This window comes from Rhynchophorus ferrugineus, unplaced genomic scaffold, assembly GCF_030347505.1.
Source record: "Rhynchophorus ferrugineus isolate W39M unplaced genomic scaffold, kcgeb_rfMv2 rfM4, whole genome shotgun sequence".
Classification (NCBI taxonomy): Eukaryota; Metazoa; Arthropoda; class Insecta; order Coleoptera; family Curculionidae; genus Rhynchophorus; species Rhynchophorus ferrugineus.
Window position 1 is genome coordinate 2559802 of NW_027472583.1, and position 21005 is coordinate 2580806.

General features: G+C 31.4%; 1 protein-coding gene and 1 non-coding gene across 2 annotated transcripts in view; one reads left to right on the forward strand and one right to left on the reverse strand.

Annotated features, from left to right (window-relative positions):
* mspo (M-spondin) overlaps positions 1–20284 on the reverse strand; it is a 243480-nt gene extending 223196 nt beyond the window's left edge. Inside the window, exon 1 of the mRNA XM_076403464.1 lies at positions 19909–20284. Within this exon, the coding sequence (XP_076259579.1) occupies positions 19909–20131 (223 nt within the window). The 5' untranslated portion in view covers positions 20132–20284. The remainder of the gene's footprint in view (positions 1–19908) is intronic.
* A 387-nt stretch (positions 20285–20671) lies between these two features.
* On the forward strand, positions 20672–20775 carry LOC143196766 (U6 spliceosomal RNA). The gene has a single exon (XR_013005833.1). It is a non-coding gene; the product is annotated as a U6 spliceosomal RNA (small nuclear RNA).
* The last annotated feature ends 230 nt before the right edge of the window (positions 20776–21005 follow it).

The following is a 21005-nucleotide window of genomic DNA, read 5'->3' on the forward strand; positions in this document are numbered from 1 at the left end:
TAATATTCTTCTCTCTATTAAATCATTGAGTACCCAAAGAACACTCTAATTGTAGTGATATTAACTGTGTATATATCAATTTCAATTCTTGCATTTATCTATTTTCACTATCTATTTATGGTTGTTATCGAAGCATCTTAAGGAAATATCGTATTGATTGAAAGAACGTGCTATACTGGATGATTGACGGGCTTACATAGATTTTTTTTACATTAAAGTAACCGATATGATTCAGTTACTACTAATTTAAAACAATTAAGTATAAAAAGCAGTTTCTATAATAATGTACATAAAAGATAATTCAAAATAAAACAGATATATAGTTGTAAGAATTATCTTATATATCAGTAATATTCTTCTCTCTATTAAATCATTGAGTACCCAAAGAACACTCTAATTGTAGTGATATTAACTGTGTATATATCAATTTCAATTCTTGCATTTATCTATTTTCACTATCTATTTATGGTTGTTATCGAAGCATCTTAAGGAAATATCGTATTGATTGAAAGAACGTGCTATACTGGATGATTGACGGGCTTACATAGATTTTTTTTACATTAAAGTAACCGATATGATTCAGTTACTACTAATTTAAAACAATTAAGTATAAAAAGCAGTTTCTATAATAATGTACATAAAAGATAATTCAAAATAAAACAGATATATAGTTGTAAGAATTATCTTATTTATCAGTAATATTCTTCTCTCTATTAAATCATTGAGTACCCAAAGAACACTCTAATTGTAGTGATATTAACTGTGTATATATCAATTTCCATTCTTGCATTTATCTATTTTCACTATCTATTTATGGTTGTTATCGAAGCATCTTAAGGAAATATCGTATTGATTGAAAGAACGTGCTATACTGGATGATTGACGGGCTTACATAGAATTTTTTTTAATTTCTAGACTAACACACTCTCTTCAAGTAGTCTATTCAACTCACTAGAGTGATTTTATTCACTGGGTACTGCTTCTTGTTTCTTGATGAAAACTATTTTCCATGACAATTTTTTGTGGTGTGAAAAGAGATAACCTAAAGACCTAAATCTGTTGAGGTTTAAGTTTATGTGAAGAAAATATTGATAATGGATTAGAGACAACTTAATCATCATCATATTAATATTTCATCCTTCCTCCGTCATTTCTCTATCACTTCTTTCAGTTTCCCTTCACTCACACCACCTCACTATTCAAGACAATATTAAAATAGTTAAGCAAGAATTCTGGCCTTGAACTTCGAAGTTACGGGCTGACATATATGCATAACTTCTTTAAGTGATACCTTATGCCTTATTTTCGATTGTACTCATTGTTCCTTTGGGATCAAATATGAGTTTATTAATATCCTTGGGAAATTTACCAACTTTAAGCAAAGCTTTTAGAAGTGGTTTCATTAAGGCTAGTTTTATGTATAGTAGTTATATATAGAAGAATATTTTCGAAAGATCATCTAAAGAAATTTGATTTATTAACATGTGAAACATGAACATTTTTAAAATTTGTTTTCATGTCCAGAGATTATGATAACGACAGTAGATCTCTTCAGATATATTAATATTAATTCATATGGTGTGAATAAGCAGTAGTGAAGACAGTGAAGCAGATATATTTCTATTATGATTGTGGTCTTGATATTGATATTCAACACACACTGCTCTAGTATCAAATTATAATTATAATAATAGCTTAACTAAATACCTTGCAGATGTAATTATAAAAAATAGTAACCAGCGTAAGATAAATATGGAATATTAAAATAAATGGAGATACTAAAATTGAAATTTTAAAAATGATTTAATAGCCTAATATTTGGTTGCAAAATATTTATTTTTTATTACTTCCTGACATATTCAAGGCATTGTTCCAAATCATAACCATTTTATTAGCTCAATTCTGCCGAAAATATGAAATATCACTTCTTAAAATTTTAAACGGATTTAAATTAAAAGTGTATGGTGTCCATATCGATATGAAAACTTACTTTAGAGTTAAAAATAACATTTTATTACTTTGAAAGCACCTTTGGAATTATTATCATATCATATTGATAAAATGCTATCTATATTTTAGTTATCCCGATACTGGAAACGCTGGATTTTATTCCGACCATATATGTTATTATTATTGACTACCTGTTTCTTCTAGTCATGTCATAATTAATAGTTTGATCAACAATTATTGAATCACTGAAATCGATTATTGATTTGAAAATCAGCTTTTAAAGAACATGGAGGAACCCTCAGTAATTGTTATGCACTATATCTACCATATATATAGTTCACTGGTGGTGAAAATCCCAACAAGTGCATCAACAAAGGCTGCAATTAAGGAATAGCTTAAAGTACATAAAATAATTGTCGAGGAAATTATGTTAAAGATTGAACTATTTCAAATTGTTACTAGGCAAATATATATGAAATATTTAATTGCATTTTACGTAATGTACTTTTTTAGAAATAAGCCTGAGAAAAGATACATAGTAGACCAGATTACTGAACGTTATGGCCACAGAGTATTATACCTTCCTCCCTAACACTGCATATTTAATCCAATTCAGTTAATATGGGGTATGACAATAAACATTCAGATCAAGAAGGAAAATGGATTTATGGAAAGAGTCATTGTCGAAAATAATACCTTCGGTTTGTGTGAGCTCAATTAGATACATTGAAGAAGAAATTGACAAACGGTAGAATCTTGAGCATGTTTTTAATAAATTGGAATTAAACAGCTTAATTATCAAATTGATTAGTGTTTCTGAAAGTGACAATAATTGAATAAAACTTAATGAATGTTGGTTTATGATTCAATGCTGACAACTACCAAGACAGTGTGATAAAACAGGAAACAACTAAAGGTCAGAATACAATTAATATACTTTAATTGTGGGAAATTGTATTATAGAGTGTGAAAGCATTATGAACATGTGTGTTATTGTGCAGAATATGCATGAACATTTGGTTAACATGTATGAGGGGAGAAATAATATCAACTGTGTTGCAGATATGTCAAATGCACTAAGGGGAATGCAGTGATTAAATGTAGTTTTATCAAGAAAGATGTATATAGGTAGTAACAGGACAAACTAAAGAGAAATATAGTAATATCATAATAACTTTATATGGATACATTGCATCGAAAGAAACAAAACTAACCGCAAAACATCAATATGCTCTCTAAAGAAAGTAAAATACATTACTCAGATATACAATTGTTAATTAGGTGGATTAGGTCTTCGGGGGATACCACTAGATAAAAAACGCGCCTAGAATTACGTCACCTATACTAGTGTGGATAAAAGTTCAATGTCTATATAATAAAACAACTCTATCCTATAAATCATCGTGGTTGTATAATTAATTGTAGTTTTAAATTCTTCGATAATATTTCATTTATATTAAAATTTAGTTATATGTCAGAGCCAAAATTTACTAAAACTCAGAGTTGCTGCGGCAACATTGCGACGTTTCAACAGGTCTCCCGTGTCGCTACTGTATTGAAAGGAGTATATATATATATATATATATATATATATATATATATATATATAGAATTCTTCAATTATATCAAAAGAGACCAATAATTAATTTTTATCATATATAAAAAACAATAAAAATATCCAAAAGTAACTATTAAAATATAACTAACAATATTTATACCTTTAACCGGATCACAGGTCATTTATTATCACTGTAAAAAGATAATTTAACTGTCCTCTCTATTGTGTTACGAAACAAGCCCATTTTTATACATTCCTTTACCTTATACGTACCGTATGAATAGTACCATATCAAAAACCCACACTTACTAAACTGGTTAAATTTAAATTCGCTAATAGTGTACTTTTAACGGTATTTCACAACAATAAGGCAAAGATCATAAATTAACTATTTGTGGTAGTCCCGTCAAACAACATATATTTTATGGTAATGAATTTCTGCTCTTACCAAGACCTAAACCAAAATAACTGATTCTTGTATTAATTACAGATATTATATTATAAAATAAGTTTGTGATAAAAAATGTACCACCGTTTTTGTTTTAGTTACGAGTTTTCAACATCAGTCCTCCTCTATATTTTTCTCTATCACTCTATTTTTCTCTATATACAACACTCTTTGTTTGTGACTGGTCTTAGATCATATAATATAATGGACAATATTTTCAAACAACTTCAAGCTGCACTAAGGCAACTTAGAAGTTTAAACCCAACTCCATTTATAAAATAAATTGATGAAATAATTTTTAAAAATGACATATTGAAAATACAGGACTACATATGGAGTATAAAAATATGGAATAAATTGAAATATCGATAATATGCACAAGTACAACCGACAGACAGAAATGGACACTAAGACAATACGAAATGGTGGTAGCAGACCATAGAGGAAACAAGAATCCAAATTGGAGATACAAACATAAAGGCACTTAAATATCTGAGTATATAAATAGAACAAAATGGACGCCAGCAGAAGCCAAAAAAATTAGTTCCAGAATTGGAAATGTCATGAATTCGTAGTTCCCTATAAATAATAAATTTATTTACAAAAAAGTTATCAAGTAAAACGAAAATGGAAGTGTGCAAAACAATATTTACACCAACCCTAATATTCGGTTGGAAGACCTGGATATTGTCAAGGAGAAATAAAATCAAGATACAAGAGTAAAAATGAAAAACCTCAGAACAGTTAGGGGCAGCGTTGCCAATTTGTGGCGAATTACCCAATATGCAGAGTATCTTGTGAGGGTTGGGGATTTATTAAGGGTTGATATTATGCAGGGATTTCAACATCTCTTCATAATCATAATATTGATAATTTCTTATGTATTTTCTCTGCTAATGAATTTCAATACCTTGTTTCAATCGCAAATGCCTATGTCACTCAATGAAAACATGATTAAAATCGATCCAGTATTTTTGGTTCATTCATTACTACCCTTGGCCTGCACGCATTAAATTTGAAGTAAAACAATTCCTCTTCCCCTATACTTACTATGAAGATTTCCTGCTATCTTTGGAATATCTAAATTCATACAATTTTTATTACATTACACATTTTTAAACGCAAATTTTAAATTTGTAATATCTCCGAAAATATTTGTTTAATTTACATGCTGTAAGGAACCATATTGATCTATATTAATTGCACACTGTATTTAAGGTACTTAATTCGATAAGGATTAATGCCGTATTGCTTAAAATAGCTTCGTAAATAAGCCATTTTCTCACGTAAAAAGTAAACAATAAAAATGGTTAATGTGGGTTATCCCTAAAAGATAAACATATACCATCGCGGACTTTTTTGTAGACCTTTTTATGGCGTACAATACTGTAGTACATTAATTTGATCTAACTCGTAGGGTTAGGCAGCGTTTTTGCTAATTGCTAAATAAGCCTAAAAAATAGGTTAATTTACGACATCACGTTAGAAACCCCTAAAATTAGCAATGTTACCTTAGTATATTATGCATGTATTATACATATAAACCTTCCTCTTGAATCACACTATCTATTGAAAAAAACCGCATCAAAATCCGTTGCGTAGTTTTAAAGATTTAAGCGCACATAGGGATATAGGGACAGAAAAAGCGACTTTGTTTATACTATGTAGTGACGACAACTAGTAATACAACTTTAATCTGACTCAACCTAGTAACAAACAACTACAACTAACACATTTTGCTCTGAATCACTAAGTGTTTGACATTTGCAAGACCACAATTAGAAGACTAGACGCTTCCGTGTTGACTTGATTCTGGAGTCTTCTTTGATGAGAATAAGCATATCTTCTGATAGTGACCGTAACCGTACCAATTTCTAGGTCGCCATGAAAGTCGCAAACAATCGCAATACGTTTCAGCGCCTTATTTTAGAACCTCTAAATTACTTGGACATTGCATGGTCTCTGACATACGTTGGTCTCAGTATCTGCTGATATAAAATAATCTTGTTCATCAATTTACAGGAGACTAAAGGAAACACTGACTCCAACAGACTTCCTTGGATCAGTCCAGCCCTTATCGATTTGAGATCAGAATAAAGACCTTAATGTTTAACACAAGAATATATCAACAGGAAGTACCAATTAATCAAATAAGATTTTAATAGCAATTATAAATCCTTTTTTTTCCATCTTTAACAGGTCAATTCAAAAGTCCCCGGCCTACCATAGTAAACCACATTTTTTTGGGAAAATTAGTTTTGTTTATTCAACATAATTCCTTTCAAGGGTGATACACTAACTATAACGACCCTCTAACTTTGCGATACCATTTTTGTAGTCCAATTTGTCCTTTGCTTTAAAATAGGCCTCAGTTTCGCCAATCGCTTCTTCATTCGACTTCATTCGAAGATCTGAGAACGGGAAATAGTCGCTGGAGGCCAAATCTGTAGAATACGGTGGATGAGGAAGTATTTCGAAGCCCAATTCAAGGATTTTTTCCATCGTTTTCACTGACTTGTGACACGGTACATTGTCTTGATGAAGCAGCACTTTCTTTTTCTTCAAATACGGCCGTTTTTTCGGCGATTTCGCCCATCAAACGGTCCAATAACGCTATGTAATAGTCGCTGTTGATTGTCCTTCCTTTTTCAAAGTAGGATTCAAGCTAAAATACAGGCGCCATAACATTGCAAGCCCACTGTTTCGTTTTCCCACACTTTCAAGCGGGTTCTTCGTGTGCAGTAAACTCGATTGACTGTCGATTGGACTTCGGAGTGAAATGATGGAGCCACGTTTCATCTATTGTCACATATCGACGCAAAAACTCGGCTTTATTACGCTTGAACTTCTTCAAACGCTGCTCTGAATCATCAACTCGTCGTTTTTGATCAAAAGTGAGTTCGCGCAGCACCCATTTTGCATAAAACTTTATCATACCCAAATATTCCTGAATGATATGATGTACACGTTCAGTCGATATCTTTAGAGTGTCTGCTATTTCATTCAATTTCAATTTACGGTCATTCAAAATTATTTTGTGAATTTTTTTTCACCACGTCTAAACTTAGCATACCAACCCTTGGTGGTTGATTTCCGTGGGGCAGTGTCCGGAAACTCGTCATTGCTTGATGATCCGATAGCTGTTAAATTTATACACGCATATTTTGAGGGTTAGTACTAACTAAAAACATATGGATTTAATTCAAGTAGCGCCATCTATGTGTCAGGTCGGGGTCTTTTCAATTGACCTGTTATTAATCTACGTACCCGTTAAAAACACCATTTTTATAAATAGAGAAGATAAAAATAGTTCCCCTGAGAAACACTACGAAATATAATTTTAATAAACAACATAAATGATGTAATTGTTGCATAAAACAACACTGTTCAACTCTCGTCAAGAAAAAATAAAACACATCCTGTTCGAATGTCTTGTAGAGAGTTGCGTGTGAATTGATGGAGGCGAATTTATTCCGAAGAAACATCCGTGGCAGCTCCATTTATTATTCGTATTGTCGACGAATGCACACCATTTGAATTCTGGGGATTAGATCGGTTCTTCGCGGTATATTTTTATTATCAGACGGTGCGCGTTCGCTCGTTCGAGAAAAATTACTTTTTTCTCGTCCCCATAGGCGCGGAGACCCGTCTACCCTCCTCTTTCGTGTATACTAAGCGACACGGAAGATAAAACGCCCAGTAAAAAGAACTTTCCGAACCTTTTAAAAGTTTGTTTTGCTTTGGTTCGCCTGCTTTCAGCTCCGACACATTCTTAAGTAATAGGAACACTTATAATTCTTTGGAGAAATTATGGAAAAGAAACCCAGCGCGACGAATGTCAGGCCAACTTATGAATGGTTGATTTGAAATTAGTACAGGGTGTCTGTTGGGAAAGTTATATATTTTATAATTTGTCTTTACAGTGACTTAAAAATATAGTCTATCAAAAATTGCATTGAAATTACGTAAATCTATGACGTTAAACGTCGCATGTTACCCATTTAGGTTATGGACAAGTTATTGACATATAATCTAACTAACAATTATATATTCAAGTAAGTCCTTGTCAAGTCATTTCAGTATCACTAAATTTTTCCTTAGTTTCCTTTGTTGCTATATGTGTGCATATTAGTTGATAAAATTAAATTTAATCGCCCTATAAAGTAGACTTAATTAGATCAGATGTCTAATCTATGACTTCCAGCAGAATATAACTTACAGTATTTTGACTTGGAGGACATGCTTTATCATAAAAACACTGCAGAAATTTGTCAATCTTTCAATGACGATGATTATAAGTTTGAAGAAAGAATGTGGTGTCATGAAGTTGAAAACTATAGAGAATGAAGATCCCTACCAAATGCAGGGAGAATATATTTCCTGAATCATGATACCTTAATTAATTAACCATTTTTATACATTTTAAGAATACTTCAATGATTTAAATTTAAATAAATATACTGTCACCTTAACGGAAGGGGAGAACCATTGACAGACAATTTATATGGGCGAAATGATACATCACTATTAGAAAAAGAAGTCGTGTAGAATTATTATTGCTGATTGGCTACAGTTTAGTACTACAGATATTAAATTGAAATAAAATCTTCCTAAAGATTTCAATTTTTAATTTAGTTTGCTTCTAAGGCATGAAATGTAAGATTCTGATTATTTGTCTGTCTTCTGAGGTGATGATTTCTACCAACCAATTAAGGAATAGCGAATCTAGCTATCACCGTATGTCCCGTAGAAGCTACCTACTAATTAGATTGTTAAATGCATTTATGTTCATATAAGTGTTCTCGCACTATTATTAAAATCAAAAAAGAAACTAACATATGGCTTGATCCCATTTTGTTAATAATAATAGACACAGTTTAGGGCATTTGCCAAGTCCCGTTTTAACTCTAACCGTTCAGTATTCTCCAGACATTGCTACTATTATTTGGTGATGGTCAGACCCTTTGCATATGCTAGGGTAGTTTATATCAAGATTAGCTTGGTAGTATAATTTCGATTTTGTTGTATAACACGTTCAATAAAACAACCAATGCACGTCATCAAAATTCCTTACCTTAGAATTTTAGTGTACAACGTTTGGTGGTCTAATATGTAAGGTCTAATTGTTGTCATTAGTGTTTTGAAGAATTTTATAGAGATTTGGCAACAGGGTCAACCAGTACCAACACAAATCAAATTTTATAGATTTTATAGATATAATTACAAACTGCATTGACTGTTTTATTGGACGAGTGTTATGTATAAAGTTTAAATCATTTTTGAAACTTTGAAGCATTATCTAAGGAAAATCGTCCAAAATATATTTGATTAAACCATATAATATGATAAGAAGTAATTTTTGTATGTTTTACAATATTTTGTATAAGCTTCCAGCATTATTTAACCAATTAAAAAAAACACACATTTCAGTAAAAATATAAAATAAAAACAAAAATATACCCACCCAATAGACTGGGAATTCCAAAACGGTTTCATAGTCGAAAAGCTGCTATATTGCAAATTTGTATTTTTATCTTGTCATTTTATCCACTACGGTCCTTCGGGGAAATTTTAATATTTCCATTTCCAAAACAGCCGTCAATTTTCATCGCCAATGAATAGTCAACGCGGCAGGAATATTAAAATTTCACCTTTTTCTGGATAAGTTCCACACAGATTTCCCCAGGGACAGCCTCAGTCTATAAGTTACAGTTATGTATCAGCATTATTGCTAGCCTGATGGCCGATAGAGATCAGAAAATTCGTCGAAATGCAACGGTTCTACGGCAGCTTTTCCCATCGACAAGTATCGCTCCTCCAACAGGCTTTTCCTTTTCGTTTTATTAGCTTATTGCCATTTTGCTTCTCGTAACTATCGCCGAATTGAACAGTTATTCTGGTTTGATATCCTATAAAGCGGTCCCTTCTCTTGTTTCTCTTCTAAATTTCGATCTCTGAGGGATATCATTTAATAAAATATACATTTAGGATATTTAACACATTACATAGATGGCTCAACATCATTTATTTTATTATTTATATTTTCAAGAATTTAGGTGTTTGGCTTTAGCACCACGATTTTTATACTAATTTCTTGAGATAAAAATCTCTAGAAAATAACATAAGGTCAATTGAAAACTCCCCTGTCTGACACATAGATGGCGCTACTAAAATTAAATCCATATATTTTTTAGTTAGCCCTCGCCCTCAAATGATGTGTGTATAAATTTAACAGCTGTCAGACCATTAGTTTGTGAATTATAGCATTGTGAGTGAAGCAAGTTTTGTTATTGTGAATAAAATGAATAAAAAGGAATTTAGCGTATTGATAAAATATTACTTTTTGAAAGGAAAAAATACAGTTGAAGCAAAAAAAAGCGGACACTGCTCCAGGAAAATCAACCATTAAGCATTGGTATGCTAAGTTTACACCTGGTGAAATGAGCACCAAAGACGGGGAACACAGTGGACGCCCAAAAGAGGTTGCTACCGATGAAAAAGTTTTAAACATAAAACCAGGGCACTTGATAATAAGAACAATGTGGTATAGCTCGATGAATCATAGAATGCATTGATTCCTACTAACTGCCGAGTTTATGTACAAAGAGCTCCAAGAGAAGCCTACATGATATAAGCCCCAATACCATCGTATTCGGCTTGTCCTGTCATTGACATCCTCAATGATAATCCTTCTTACCAAATCCAAAAATAAAGTGTTTTACATTAAAATCCCATGACATGAAGAGAGTGACACAAAAAACAATTTACAAAACATTGGCAGGTCAAAATCACACAGATAACTTACAGAAGCTCTTAGGATATATACCCTATAGAGTCATGATGATGTACTTGGAGAAGTGCTTAAAAATATAGTCAGTCAGCCTATTAAAAATCTATATAATTAAGTACTACACCTATCAAAGAGTTTCTTTTATAATAAAAAACAAAGTGTTCACCAATACCCTTTTCAGTACGTATGTTTTATATTTTTTATGAACATTGACATCAACCAAACAACTACAAACAAAATTACATTGTACGAAAACCATGATTATTTTTTACTAACCTAATACAATATAGATTCTGTTCTGCCATCCTTTATATATTGTCCCCAATTTTTTCGGAGAAAACTAAAAATAGCTATTTTGTTTTGAAACTAATTAGTTTTTACAAATTAAAGATTGAGATTTTACGCTGGGTTTTCGTCCGATAAGTCTGGAAATTAATTTTCTTCGAACCTCTGATTCTCTAGATCCTTTGTTGGCATTGGCACCAAAATCGCAACTTTCAAATCATTTTTTTTATATTCAAAGCACATGGCATACATATTACAACTAGTTGTTATCTAGAACGATCTAGTAATGTTTCCTACGTATTGCTTTTAGAGTTCTAAGACCTAAACTTAATTAACTTTTGATAAATGGAAAAATAAATATATTACTTGAACGGATGTTTGTATCTTTAATCAATGAAGAATCTTCGGGTCCAAGTCCACTATTGTGGAACAATTTTAGTGCTTCGACGTTTTAATGACCATGCAATCTTTCTTGGTGCTTTTTCGCAAAACTTTTAACCATTGGTACCTTTAGTTCATTTTTTAAATATTTTAGGGTCTCCTTTTTAACAACGAGAGTTTATCTGGACTGAGCCTACCGAGTAACGAATGACCTACTTGATAATCATTCCAGAAAACATACGATCTTGTTGAAACATACCCAGCCTGGTTACTGGCGTGGCTAATGACAATCACAATTATTAAATATTCACAAAAATACATTTACGACTATGTCCCAGCAGGATTCGAACCCGCAACTATAACAACAGCAGGAGGACCATCCTGTCTCCTTTAGCACTGCGTCAACCAAGCCGTCGTTCGGTCGTTAGATCTGTAGCAGTTGTAAAGTAGCAATTCATAGTAATTTCTAATGTAGTAGAAGTTGTGTCAGCATTGTATTTCTTTGGGCAAGATTTGCTCTATTAATTTGAGTTTCACTCATTTCTTTTTAACATGTGCTTTCCAGTTGAGCTGGTCGTCTAGTACATTCCAAGTATTTAACTGTGTTTGCATACGGAATTATTTTAGAACCAATTATAACTGACAGGTGCTCTTTTGCAACTGCTGATTGTACTCTTTTTACAGTTCAATAAGTTCGCGTTTAAGGACATCATTAGTATAGAGGAAATACAATATTGCTCCTAGGGCACTAACTTGTACTTTTAAATCATTGAAATTAATTAAATTTTCTAAAAATGTCTGAGTAACTCTATAATAACAAATAAAAAAATGTCGTCGAATTTAATTTTTGCATTCATACTTTAAATTTTTCAATTTTCATCAACAGACATCTACCTATGTATAAAATTATCAGGAACTCTAATAATTTCATGAAATGCATTAGTTTTTTGAAGTTTTTTTTTAATTTATAATATTAAATGTCTACAAATTACTAATCCTTCCCATAAATTTCTTAATAAACAAACAAAGAAGAAAAAAAGACGCGACAAAGAACAGTCGATGGTCGATATATTTCAGCATTTCGCAAAAGGATTTTCGTTGTTTTATATTTGTTTCGAGTAGCGACCTTTTTTCTTCGAGTCTCAGCTTTAGGAAAGTTTGCAGCAAGAAAACTGCAAATGTAAAATATTCCACAAGTAATAAATTCGCCCGCTTTGTATTTTTTCCTTCTTTATTTCAGATTCGTGCCTTTCGTCTTCGGAAAACTTATAAAAAGGAAAAGTTCTAATACCAAAATATTTGGTATTTTATATACAGGGTATTTTTTTATATACAGTTTTGTTCCAAGCACAGCATATTGCTGCAAAATCAGATGTTAAACTGCTAAACATTTTAGCAAATTTTGTATATTTTTGTGATTCTGTCAACGATTGAATGCACATACTAGGTTAGATATATTTTGTAACTTTAAATATTTAAATTTAAATTCAAATTAGTACAATATATTTTAATTGAAACATTGTACGTCTTTTTCCATGATTTTAAACATCATAATCATCACCCTACTCAGAGGTTTGTAATCATTTTAATTTTATATCATATATCTTACAAATAATCTTTACTGACTAATTATTGATGTAAGTTAAAATTTTCTATTATTGAAGTAGAAAATCAAGTTGAATTAGGCCAAATCTAAAAATAAATTAACACCTCTCTGTTAGAATAAGTAATATCCAAGTGTCATACCTTAACACGCTAAAATATTGGAGAAATAAATAAGAATGACATCAAACGTTAAGCTAGAATTAAGAACTGCATATTAAGTTTAGAACATTTTCTTAGTTAATAGGAATAAATTATGCCTTGTCAGCACACGACAAAGTTGAGCGATATAGACAAATTATTAAGCTCATATGGACAGATGGCATTAACATGTGGGGTTGCGCCAAGAATAGCAATCTGAAGATAATTTAGCGGATTCAGAATAAAGTATTGATATCCGTTGTAAATAGGCAGCATTAAAAAACTTGCCCAGAATTAGGAGCAAAGACTTGTAACCTCACATGAGACCATTGGAACAGTCAGAAACAGACACACAGAAAAAGCAGAAAAAGCATAGTGCTAGAGATTTTAATGGGAATTTTTTGTTGCTATTCAAGGTATACAATCTTTAGTAATATCATTGATATATGATTTAATTTTAAAAAAAAGCCTGTACTCTGCAATATAACAGTTTATTTTATTTCCTCGAAAATACAAAAATTGGGTAATAACTATGTAATCACTTTTCTAGAAAAACCATTCAATTAAAGTCATAAAAGGAAATAAAGAGCTTCGTCATATATACCATCTGCAGAGAGCAGACATATTTTTAATAACCAAATATTCTGTTATTTCCTGGAAAGAATGCTTTATAAGCGTTCCAGAAATACTTCCCAGAATGTATATCTGAAATACATATATATACACTCGAAGTTTCATAAAATGTATTAACACATGATTATTAATAGTTTTTATGAATTTTCTAAATCTGATATTCATTGCTAAAGTAGTAAATAAAACAAATGAGTGGAAATAGTAACCCATGGATCTACTTTTCATCGCCACAATCATTATCCTATTTCAGATTTCAAATATTTTCAGTTAAGAGCGTGATATCGACTCTTTTACTCCCTGCTGCTGACGTTTAATCACATTTCATCATTGAGTTGTTATATTAACGTTGCTAAATGTTGGTATTAGTAGACATAATAAATAAAATCAATATAGATTGATGGATATATCAACATGGGAGTAAAACTGCATGCCTGATAAGCCTGTTATAATTATTTCTGTTATACATTTAAAAGTCTTGCAAAGAATGTCGAAAATATACTGATATTTAAGTATAATTTTGATCCCCAACTTTTAGATTTTTGATCGTACTTCTATTGTAAAATAAAATGCTCAATAAGATAGTAGTATTATCTTTTTTAAACATTTTGACGTTTTAAATAAGTCATATATATATATATATATATATATATATATATATATATATATATATATATATATATATATATATATTTCAAAATATTTAAAAAAGATAATATATATTCTTTGGTTGAAAATGAAACTCAATTTTTTTTCTCACGATTCATAAACTATGATATTCATAAAGTATGAAAATTTTGGTCCAATTGGTATCTTATTTTTGAAGATATTTGCATATATATACTCAGGAAAAAATGCGATTGTTTTGCCGTTTTCAAACGTTCCATTATAACTCTGGTTTAAACCAAGATATATTGATAAAAATAGCACTACTTATGTAAAATAAGCTACTTAGTAACATAGTTGCATACATTTTGATGTTATTTGAAAAGTTTCAGAATTATATCAAAATTATATTTGGCAGCTTTCTTTGATTTCTTAGAACACAAGATTACAATAACATATGCAACAATATTATTTTATAGGTAATTAAAAAATCAGACTCTAATCAAATCTAAATAAATAGAATTAATGTAAATTAATATTAAATAAAACCTAACTATGACCTAAAAAATAATTACTGGAATTAGATGTTTATCGTCACCCAATAAAACAAATGATGCATCTTACGCGAACAGACCTTTTACAATTTCTTCTAATTAAGCGCCAGTTAATTAGTTGGTTAGAAACACTATGTAGGTTATTAGTTGGTCGTTATAGGGTGAGGCTCTTTCTGACTGCTTCTCGTTAAACGAGCTCGTTAATTATCTTTGAAAGGCCGCAACATACGTGAGATCCTCTATTTGGATCCGCGTATAAACGCTGCTCCATAACTGGCTATATCCAGTCAGACCTCTGGATTGTAATCGATAAAAACCTGATCAAGGAAAATAGTAATATCACTCCAAATGTATACAAGGCAGGTTAATAAGTTTTGTTGTCCGATAAAAATATGATTTTGTGGTTCAAATATGTTAAAAAGTTATTTTACGTTGTTCCGGAACTTTAATAGAGTTTTTACAATGAACAGGTGGATATTTGGAAGACCCCATTTTAGCAGTTATAAGAACATCCAGTAATCAAAGGACACTAAATCTAGCGAATAGGTCATTTACATTTCATTTCTAGTAAATGTTGTTTCTTAGTAAATTAGTCCAACAAGTTACAATAATAACCCTGTGTCATATAATTTTTCTAATTTAAATAAGACTACATGTTTTTTATTCCTAATTCCTTTGTTAAAAACATTGCCTATTGACATGGTTATCTAATACGTCACGTTCCTTTGTAATAATATGAATACTATCTACGATTAAAACCTGTGTTACTCCTTTATATCCTTCCATACCTTTTACATATTACCTTTTTTTTGATATCCTTCCATACCTTTTACCTATTCAATTACTCTACAACAAACGTATGAAAACATGAAACATATCAAAACGTTAATCAAATACAAAGAATACAACTGGAAAGTTTCTGCTGATCTAAAAGTTGTTGCTATATTGTTTGGAATACAAGGAGGATTCACGAAATTTGGTAGTTGTTGGTTTATCTGTTTGCGAGACAGTTGAGACATCTAAAACCACTATGAAGTCAAAATTTAGCCAAAAAGAACTGATTTTGTTTGTGGTAAATCTAACGTTAAATATGAACTTCTTGTTCCACAAGAAAATATGATTCTTCCACCCGTACATATAAAACGTGGTTTAATAAAAAAATGTGTCACGACCGTGGATAAAAATGGTAAAGGATTTTTGTATTTGAAAACTGTTTTCTCTAAATTAAAAGAAGGTATTTTTGTTGGCTTACGCATAAGAAAACTTATGAATAACAATGATCCGATTGAAATATTACCACGAAATAGTTAGCGGCTTCGAATTTTTACCGTAATGTTGAGTGACGAACAAGATGAACGATTTCATCAGGATATATAAACAGAGCATTATCAAGGAAGATGGAATGCTGAATGTTAGTACATTACTGCTAATTTGTAATGACAGAGTTACAATTTGACAATTTTTTACAATTTGATTTATTTGAAGTTATAGAACAAAAAAATTTCAGACCATGTAATCTAACTATTTTTTCGCCAATTTTGAATGTACGAACAAGATTCATTTATTATTTTAAATACTGATGTTTTTTTGTATATATTTTAAAGTCTTTACCAACGAGGATTTATCTGGACAGGGACCTACTGTCGGAACGTGGGTTCCGAACCACAATCCTCGGGATTAAGCCTACCAACTGGCAAGTGACCAACTCAAAAATCATCCCAGAAAACATCCGGTCTTACCCAGTCTGGTTACTGACGTGACTGGGATCATTTTCCTCATCGAATTTTACACTCTTACTTAGAACAATTATTAATTAAACAAATATTAAACAGTCACACACATACATTTTACGACCATGCCCCAGCAGGACTCAAACCCGCGACTATCGCAACAGTACCATCCTTTTGCCTTTACGACTGCTCCACCAAGCCGGCTATACTTGATGTTAACATCTACATAATCGATATCGATTTATTGTTTTGCTAAAATGTAAATATTTCTACTAATAAAAAAAATAAATCATCTCTTATTAGAAACAAAATTAATCATATATCTAGAGAGTATTTTTCCTTCCATATATTATATATAATGTTTTCATTTAAACAACTATTTGGATGTTTCTTAAGCCGGATTATCCCCCAGTCCTTCGTTCACATTCGGGATAATATATTTTGATCCTCTGGATATCTTCTACGGTCTACCTTCGGCTGTATTTATTTAGGATAGTTTATCCAACTATTATCGTGTATTTTCAACCGTTCAAATAGTCATAATTATATTTGTTTTATTGTTACGACATATATTCTTGTCGCAATTATTTTTATACCATCATAAAGCAGAATTTCAGTTAATAATAAAGAATAAATAATAAATATTTAAATATTAATGTGTTTGCTCGAGTTTTCACTTTATATAGCAGTACTATATCGAAAGAACGATATTGGTTTGACAGCAATGTACCCATCAATCCATATTCGCACTTCTTCTTCTTCGTATTTGATTGATCTCAACATGTGGTAGTCATAAGGCGCTGATAATTATTTTGGCAAAAGTGTGTCCCTCAATTTGACCATTTAACGCAGACATCTTCAGTAATATTTTCATTCGCTTTTAGCAATTTGTAATATACAACACTCAAGATCAGTATAGATCATGTAACAATCATAACAACAAGATCAGTATTCTCATCATATACACAGCAAAATATTGTATTCATGAATATTCCGTTTCGGTGTCAATATAGACATTGCCTGGACTAACCTATTGTATTTTAGACACTGGTTTAACAAATTAAGTCGAACATTTTCAGTTAAAATAATGACTTCGGCCCTATTACTTACTTGTGCTGACCTTTTCACAATAGTTCATCAGTAATATTTCTATATTAACCAACATTGCTGAATGTTGATTTAGCAACTACGATAGATAAAACCAATGCAGACTGATTGGAATATCGAAATATAAGTAGAATTATATGCATGACAAGACTATATAGTAATATATGTTTTATATTTGAATGTTTTGGAAAGAATGGCAAAAATGTGATGGTATTTAAGAATAATTTTGATCCCTTTCTCTCAGGTTTTTAAGCACAGTTCTCCTTTGAGAAGAAGGTACATTGATAGGGATATATTGACGACAATTTATGTAAAATAGAATGCTCAATAACATGGTGTTAGTATTTTTTCTAAACATTTTGAGGTTTTAATTAAATTATCTAAAATATTGGAATTATTGTAATAATATTGGAAAATATTATAACTCAGTTTTTTCCCTATAACTCAACAAATATTCACTCTATATTAAAAATGAGCAATTTTTCGGTTTTTCCACAAGAATATTCATAAAATATGAAAGTTTTATTCTATTTGGTGACTTAAATTTTTTTGACGATTTTTCAATATATATACTCAGGAAAAATTGCGATTTTTGGCATTTTCAGACTCTTCGCTATAACTCTAGTTCAAATGAAAATATATTAATAAAAACATCACTACTTATGTAAAATTAGCTGCTTAATAAAATAGTGCTATAATATTTGGTATAACTTCAATATTTTCAGTAATATATCAAAATCATAATATTTATGAGCTAAAACCAAAACAACTATTATCATTATTTATGTCAAACTAACGCTCTTAAAGTGCTGAAAAGAAGACCATTTTCTATAATTACTCGACAATATGTTTTCATGGAACATGGTACTTTTTAGCCTGCCAAGCAAAGAAACTCCAATATACAAACGGTTTGAGGTGGTGCTTTCAGTCAATTCGCGTGATAGTCATTTTCCCTTCTTTTCGGAACTTTTCCGTTCGATATAAATATCTGGAAATAGTTGGTTAATCAACTGCTAGGCTATATAGAAAATGTTTAATGGTATAAGCTGGGTTTTCATCCACTAAATATTTATCATTAGTCAGGAAATTCATTATCTTCGATTTTTTTTTGGTCCTTTGGTCTGTTATTTGCCATTGACATCAAGATCATCACTTTCAAATCATTGAAACCAAACCATATAATTGGTATATGATGGCACAGAATTACTATAAGATTTAACGGACTTCAGCAGCAGATTTCTTTAAAACCAGCAACAAAAATAAGAAATATCAGTAAAGCTATTCAATTTTGAACGTTCCATGATTAGTGTCTGTATATATGTTGTTAATAAATATTATTTTATAAAGATAAATGTTAAAACCATCGAATTTAATGGCTGTTTACATTGATATTTTGCATTTTTAGCCATAGATACCGCTGATCACAATGCACGTAAACACTTAATAGATACAAATATTTTTAAAAAGAGTAAAAATATAACAATACTAAAAAGATAATAAAATAATTAGTAATAACTTGCTTTAATTTCATGGGACTTATAGGATCTTTCTTATACAATTGATACGAAATTGTTACAAAATGCAGACTAGATGCAATGCAAAATTTTAATCAACTCTATATTATATTAATCAAATTTTATATCACATTTTCATATATCTAATTATACAAGCATAAAATACCCATAATAATTATTCTAATTTGTTATAAATTATTTGTTCAAATAGATTTGATTATTGGTTATACAATAATTATAAATTAGCTTGTAATCAGCATACACCTAATAGAGCAAATAATATTATAACGAATAACACCATCTAAGATCGAAAAGCTTTATTGTCATTAACAAGCAGCAACATTTCATACAGATTAATAGATAAATAGAAACAGAAATAAGTTACATGCAACAGATCAAAATTAAAATAAGATCGAATGGTTTTGTTTATGTAATGGTTGGATCAACATGGAGTGGATAATAATTTAAATTCTACTTGTTTTTTCTCAATATACAGTCAAATAATGTTCTCACAAGTGGATTGTTATGGTATACATATATTTAGAGTTTGCGTTAATGTTGCATCACCGTTACAGTTGCATAATGTGCAAGTGAATAATCAAAACAACTTACCGAAAACTTTGGACCACTGCGCTGGCGGTCTCCAATCTGGATAGTGCTTGGGGAAACTCTCTCTGCTCCAGAACGTATGCAACACCACTTTATAAACGGTCAGCTTTTCGGGCTGGCACGGCTCCCCCGGGTCGCCCTTGGGGGGAGCCGGACCACCCTGGACCGCGGCTGTCCCGAAGCACACCAACAACCAAACCACCGCGTGGGCAGACATCGCGAACATAACGAACCAAGGGACCAAACGGTTCGCCTCTGGGTGCCGATGTGAGAGGGTTGTCGAGTGTGATGCGCGAGACCTGGTGGAGTAAGCGGCTACGGCGGCGACCGAACCGATTGAATCGCGTGCGGGCACGATCTGAACTGGCTTGGAGATCGGGAGTTGGGGACCGTGCCTAGGCCCGGACGTGAACGACGCGCGGACGCTCGTCAACTGGACCTAGCGGCGGGGGTGGACGCGTATCGATAGGCTAGATGACCATTCCATTCTTCTTATTATCCGTTCAATTAAACAGTGAACTCATATCATTTAACCTGATGAGCTCAAAACGTTGCTCTGAGTTTTAATTCATTTTTGCTGTGACATACAAGAAAATTATAATCTAAATAAAATAACTAAACAAAAATACTGTTATCAAATATAATTTATTTTAACATTATAATACATTTAATGCTAATATAACTACAATTAATTTTACAGTTATAATAGTTTGTAGGTTCGGTTGTATTTTATTATATTTACATTGAACTCTTTTCCACACCATTATTGGCTTCGGCGCTACATATACTAAAATTGAAACGATTCAGGGAAGATTAGCATGGCCCCTGCGCAGGTATGACACGCAAAATCGTGACGAAAATCTATCATACTCATTAGAACCACAAAATGAGTCGGGATTTACTTCAAAAATGCATTGATACCCTTCCTTCTTGGGCGAAAACAAACGGCCTTAGGATCTCCCCGATAAGTCTAACAGCGTACATTACTGCAGGACAAGGAATTGCCCCCGAATGACTTGATTGAATTAAATGGAGAACGACAAGTTAAGTGATCATCTCAACTTTAAAAATACAAAAGAGTGGAGGATTGATTCAAACTC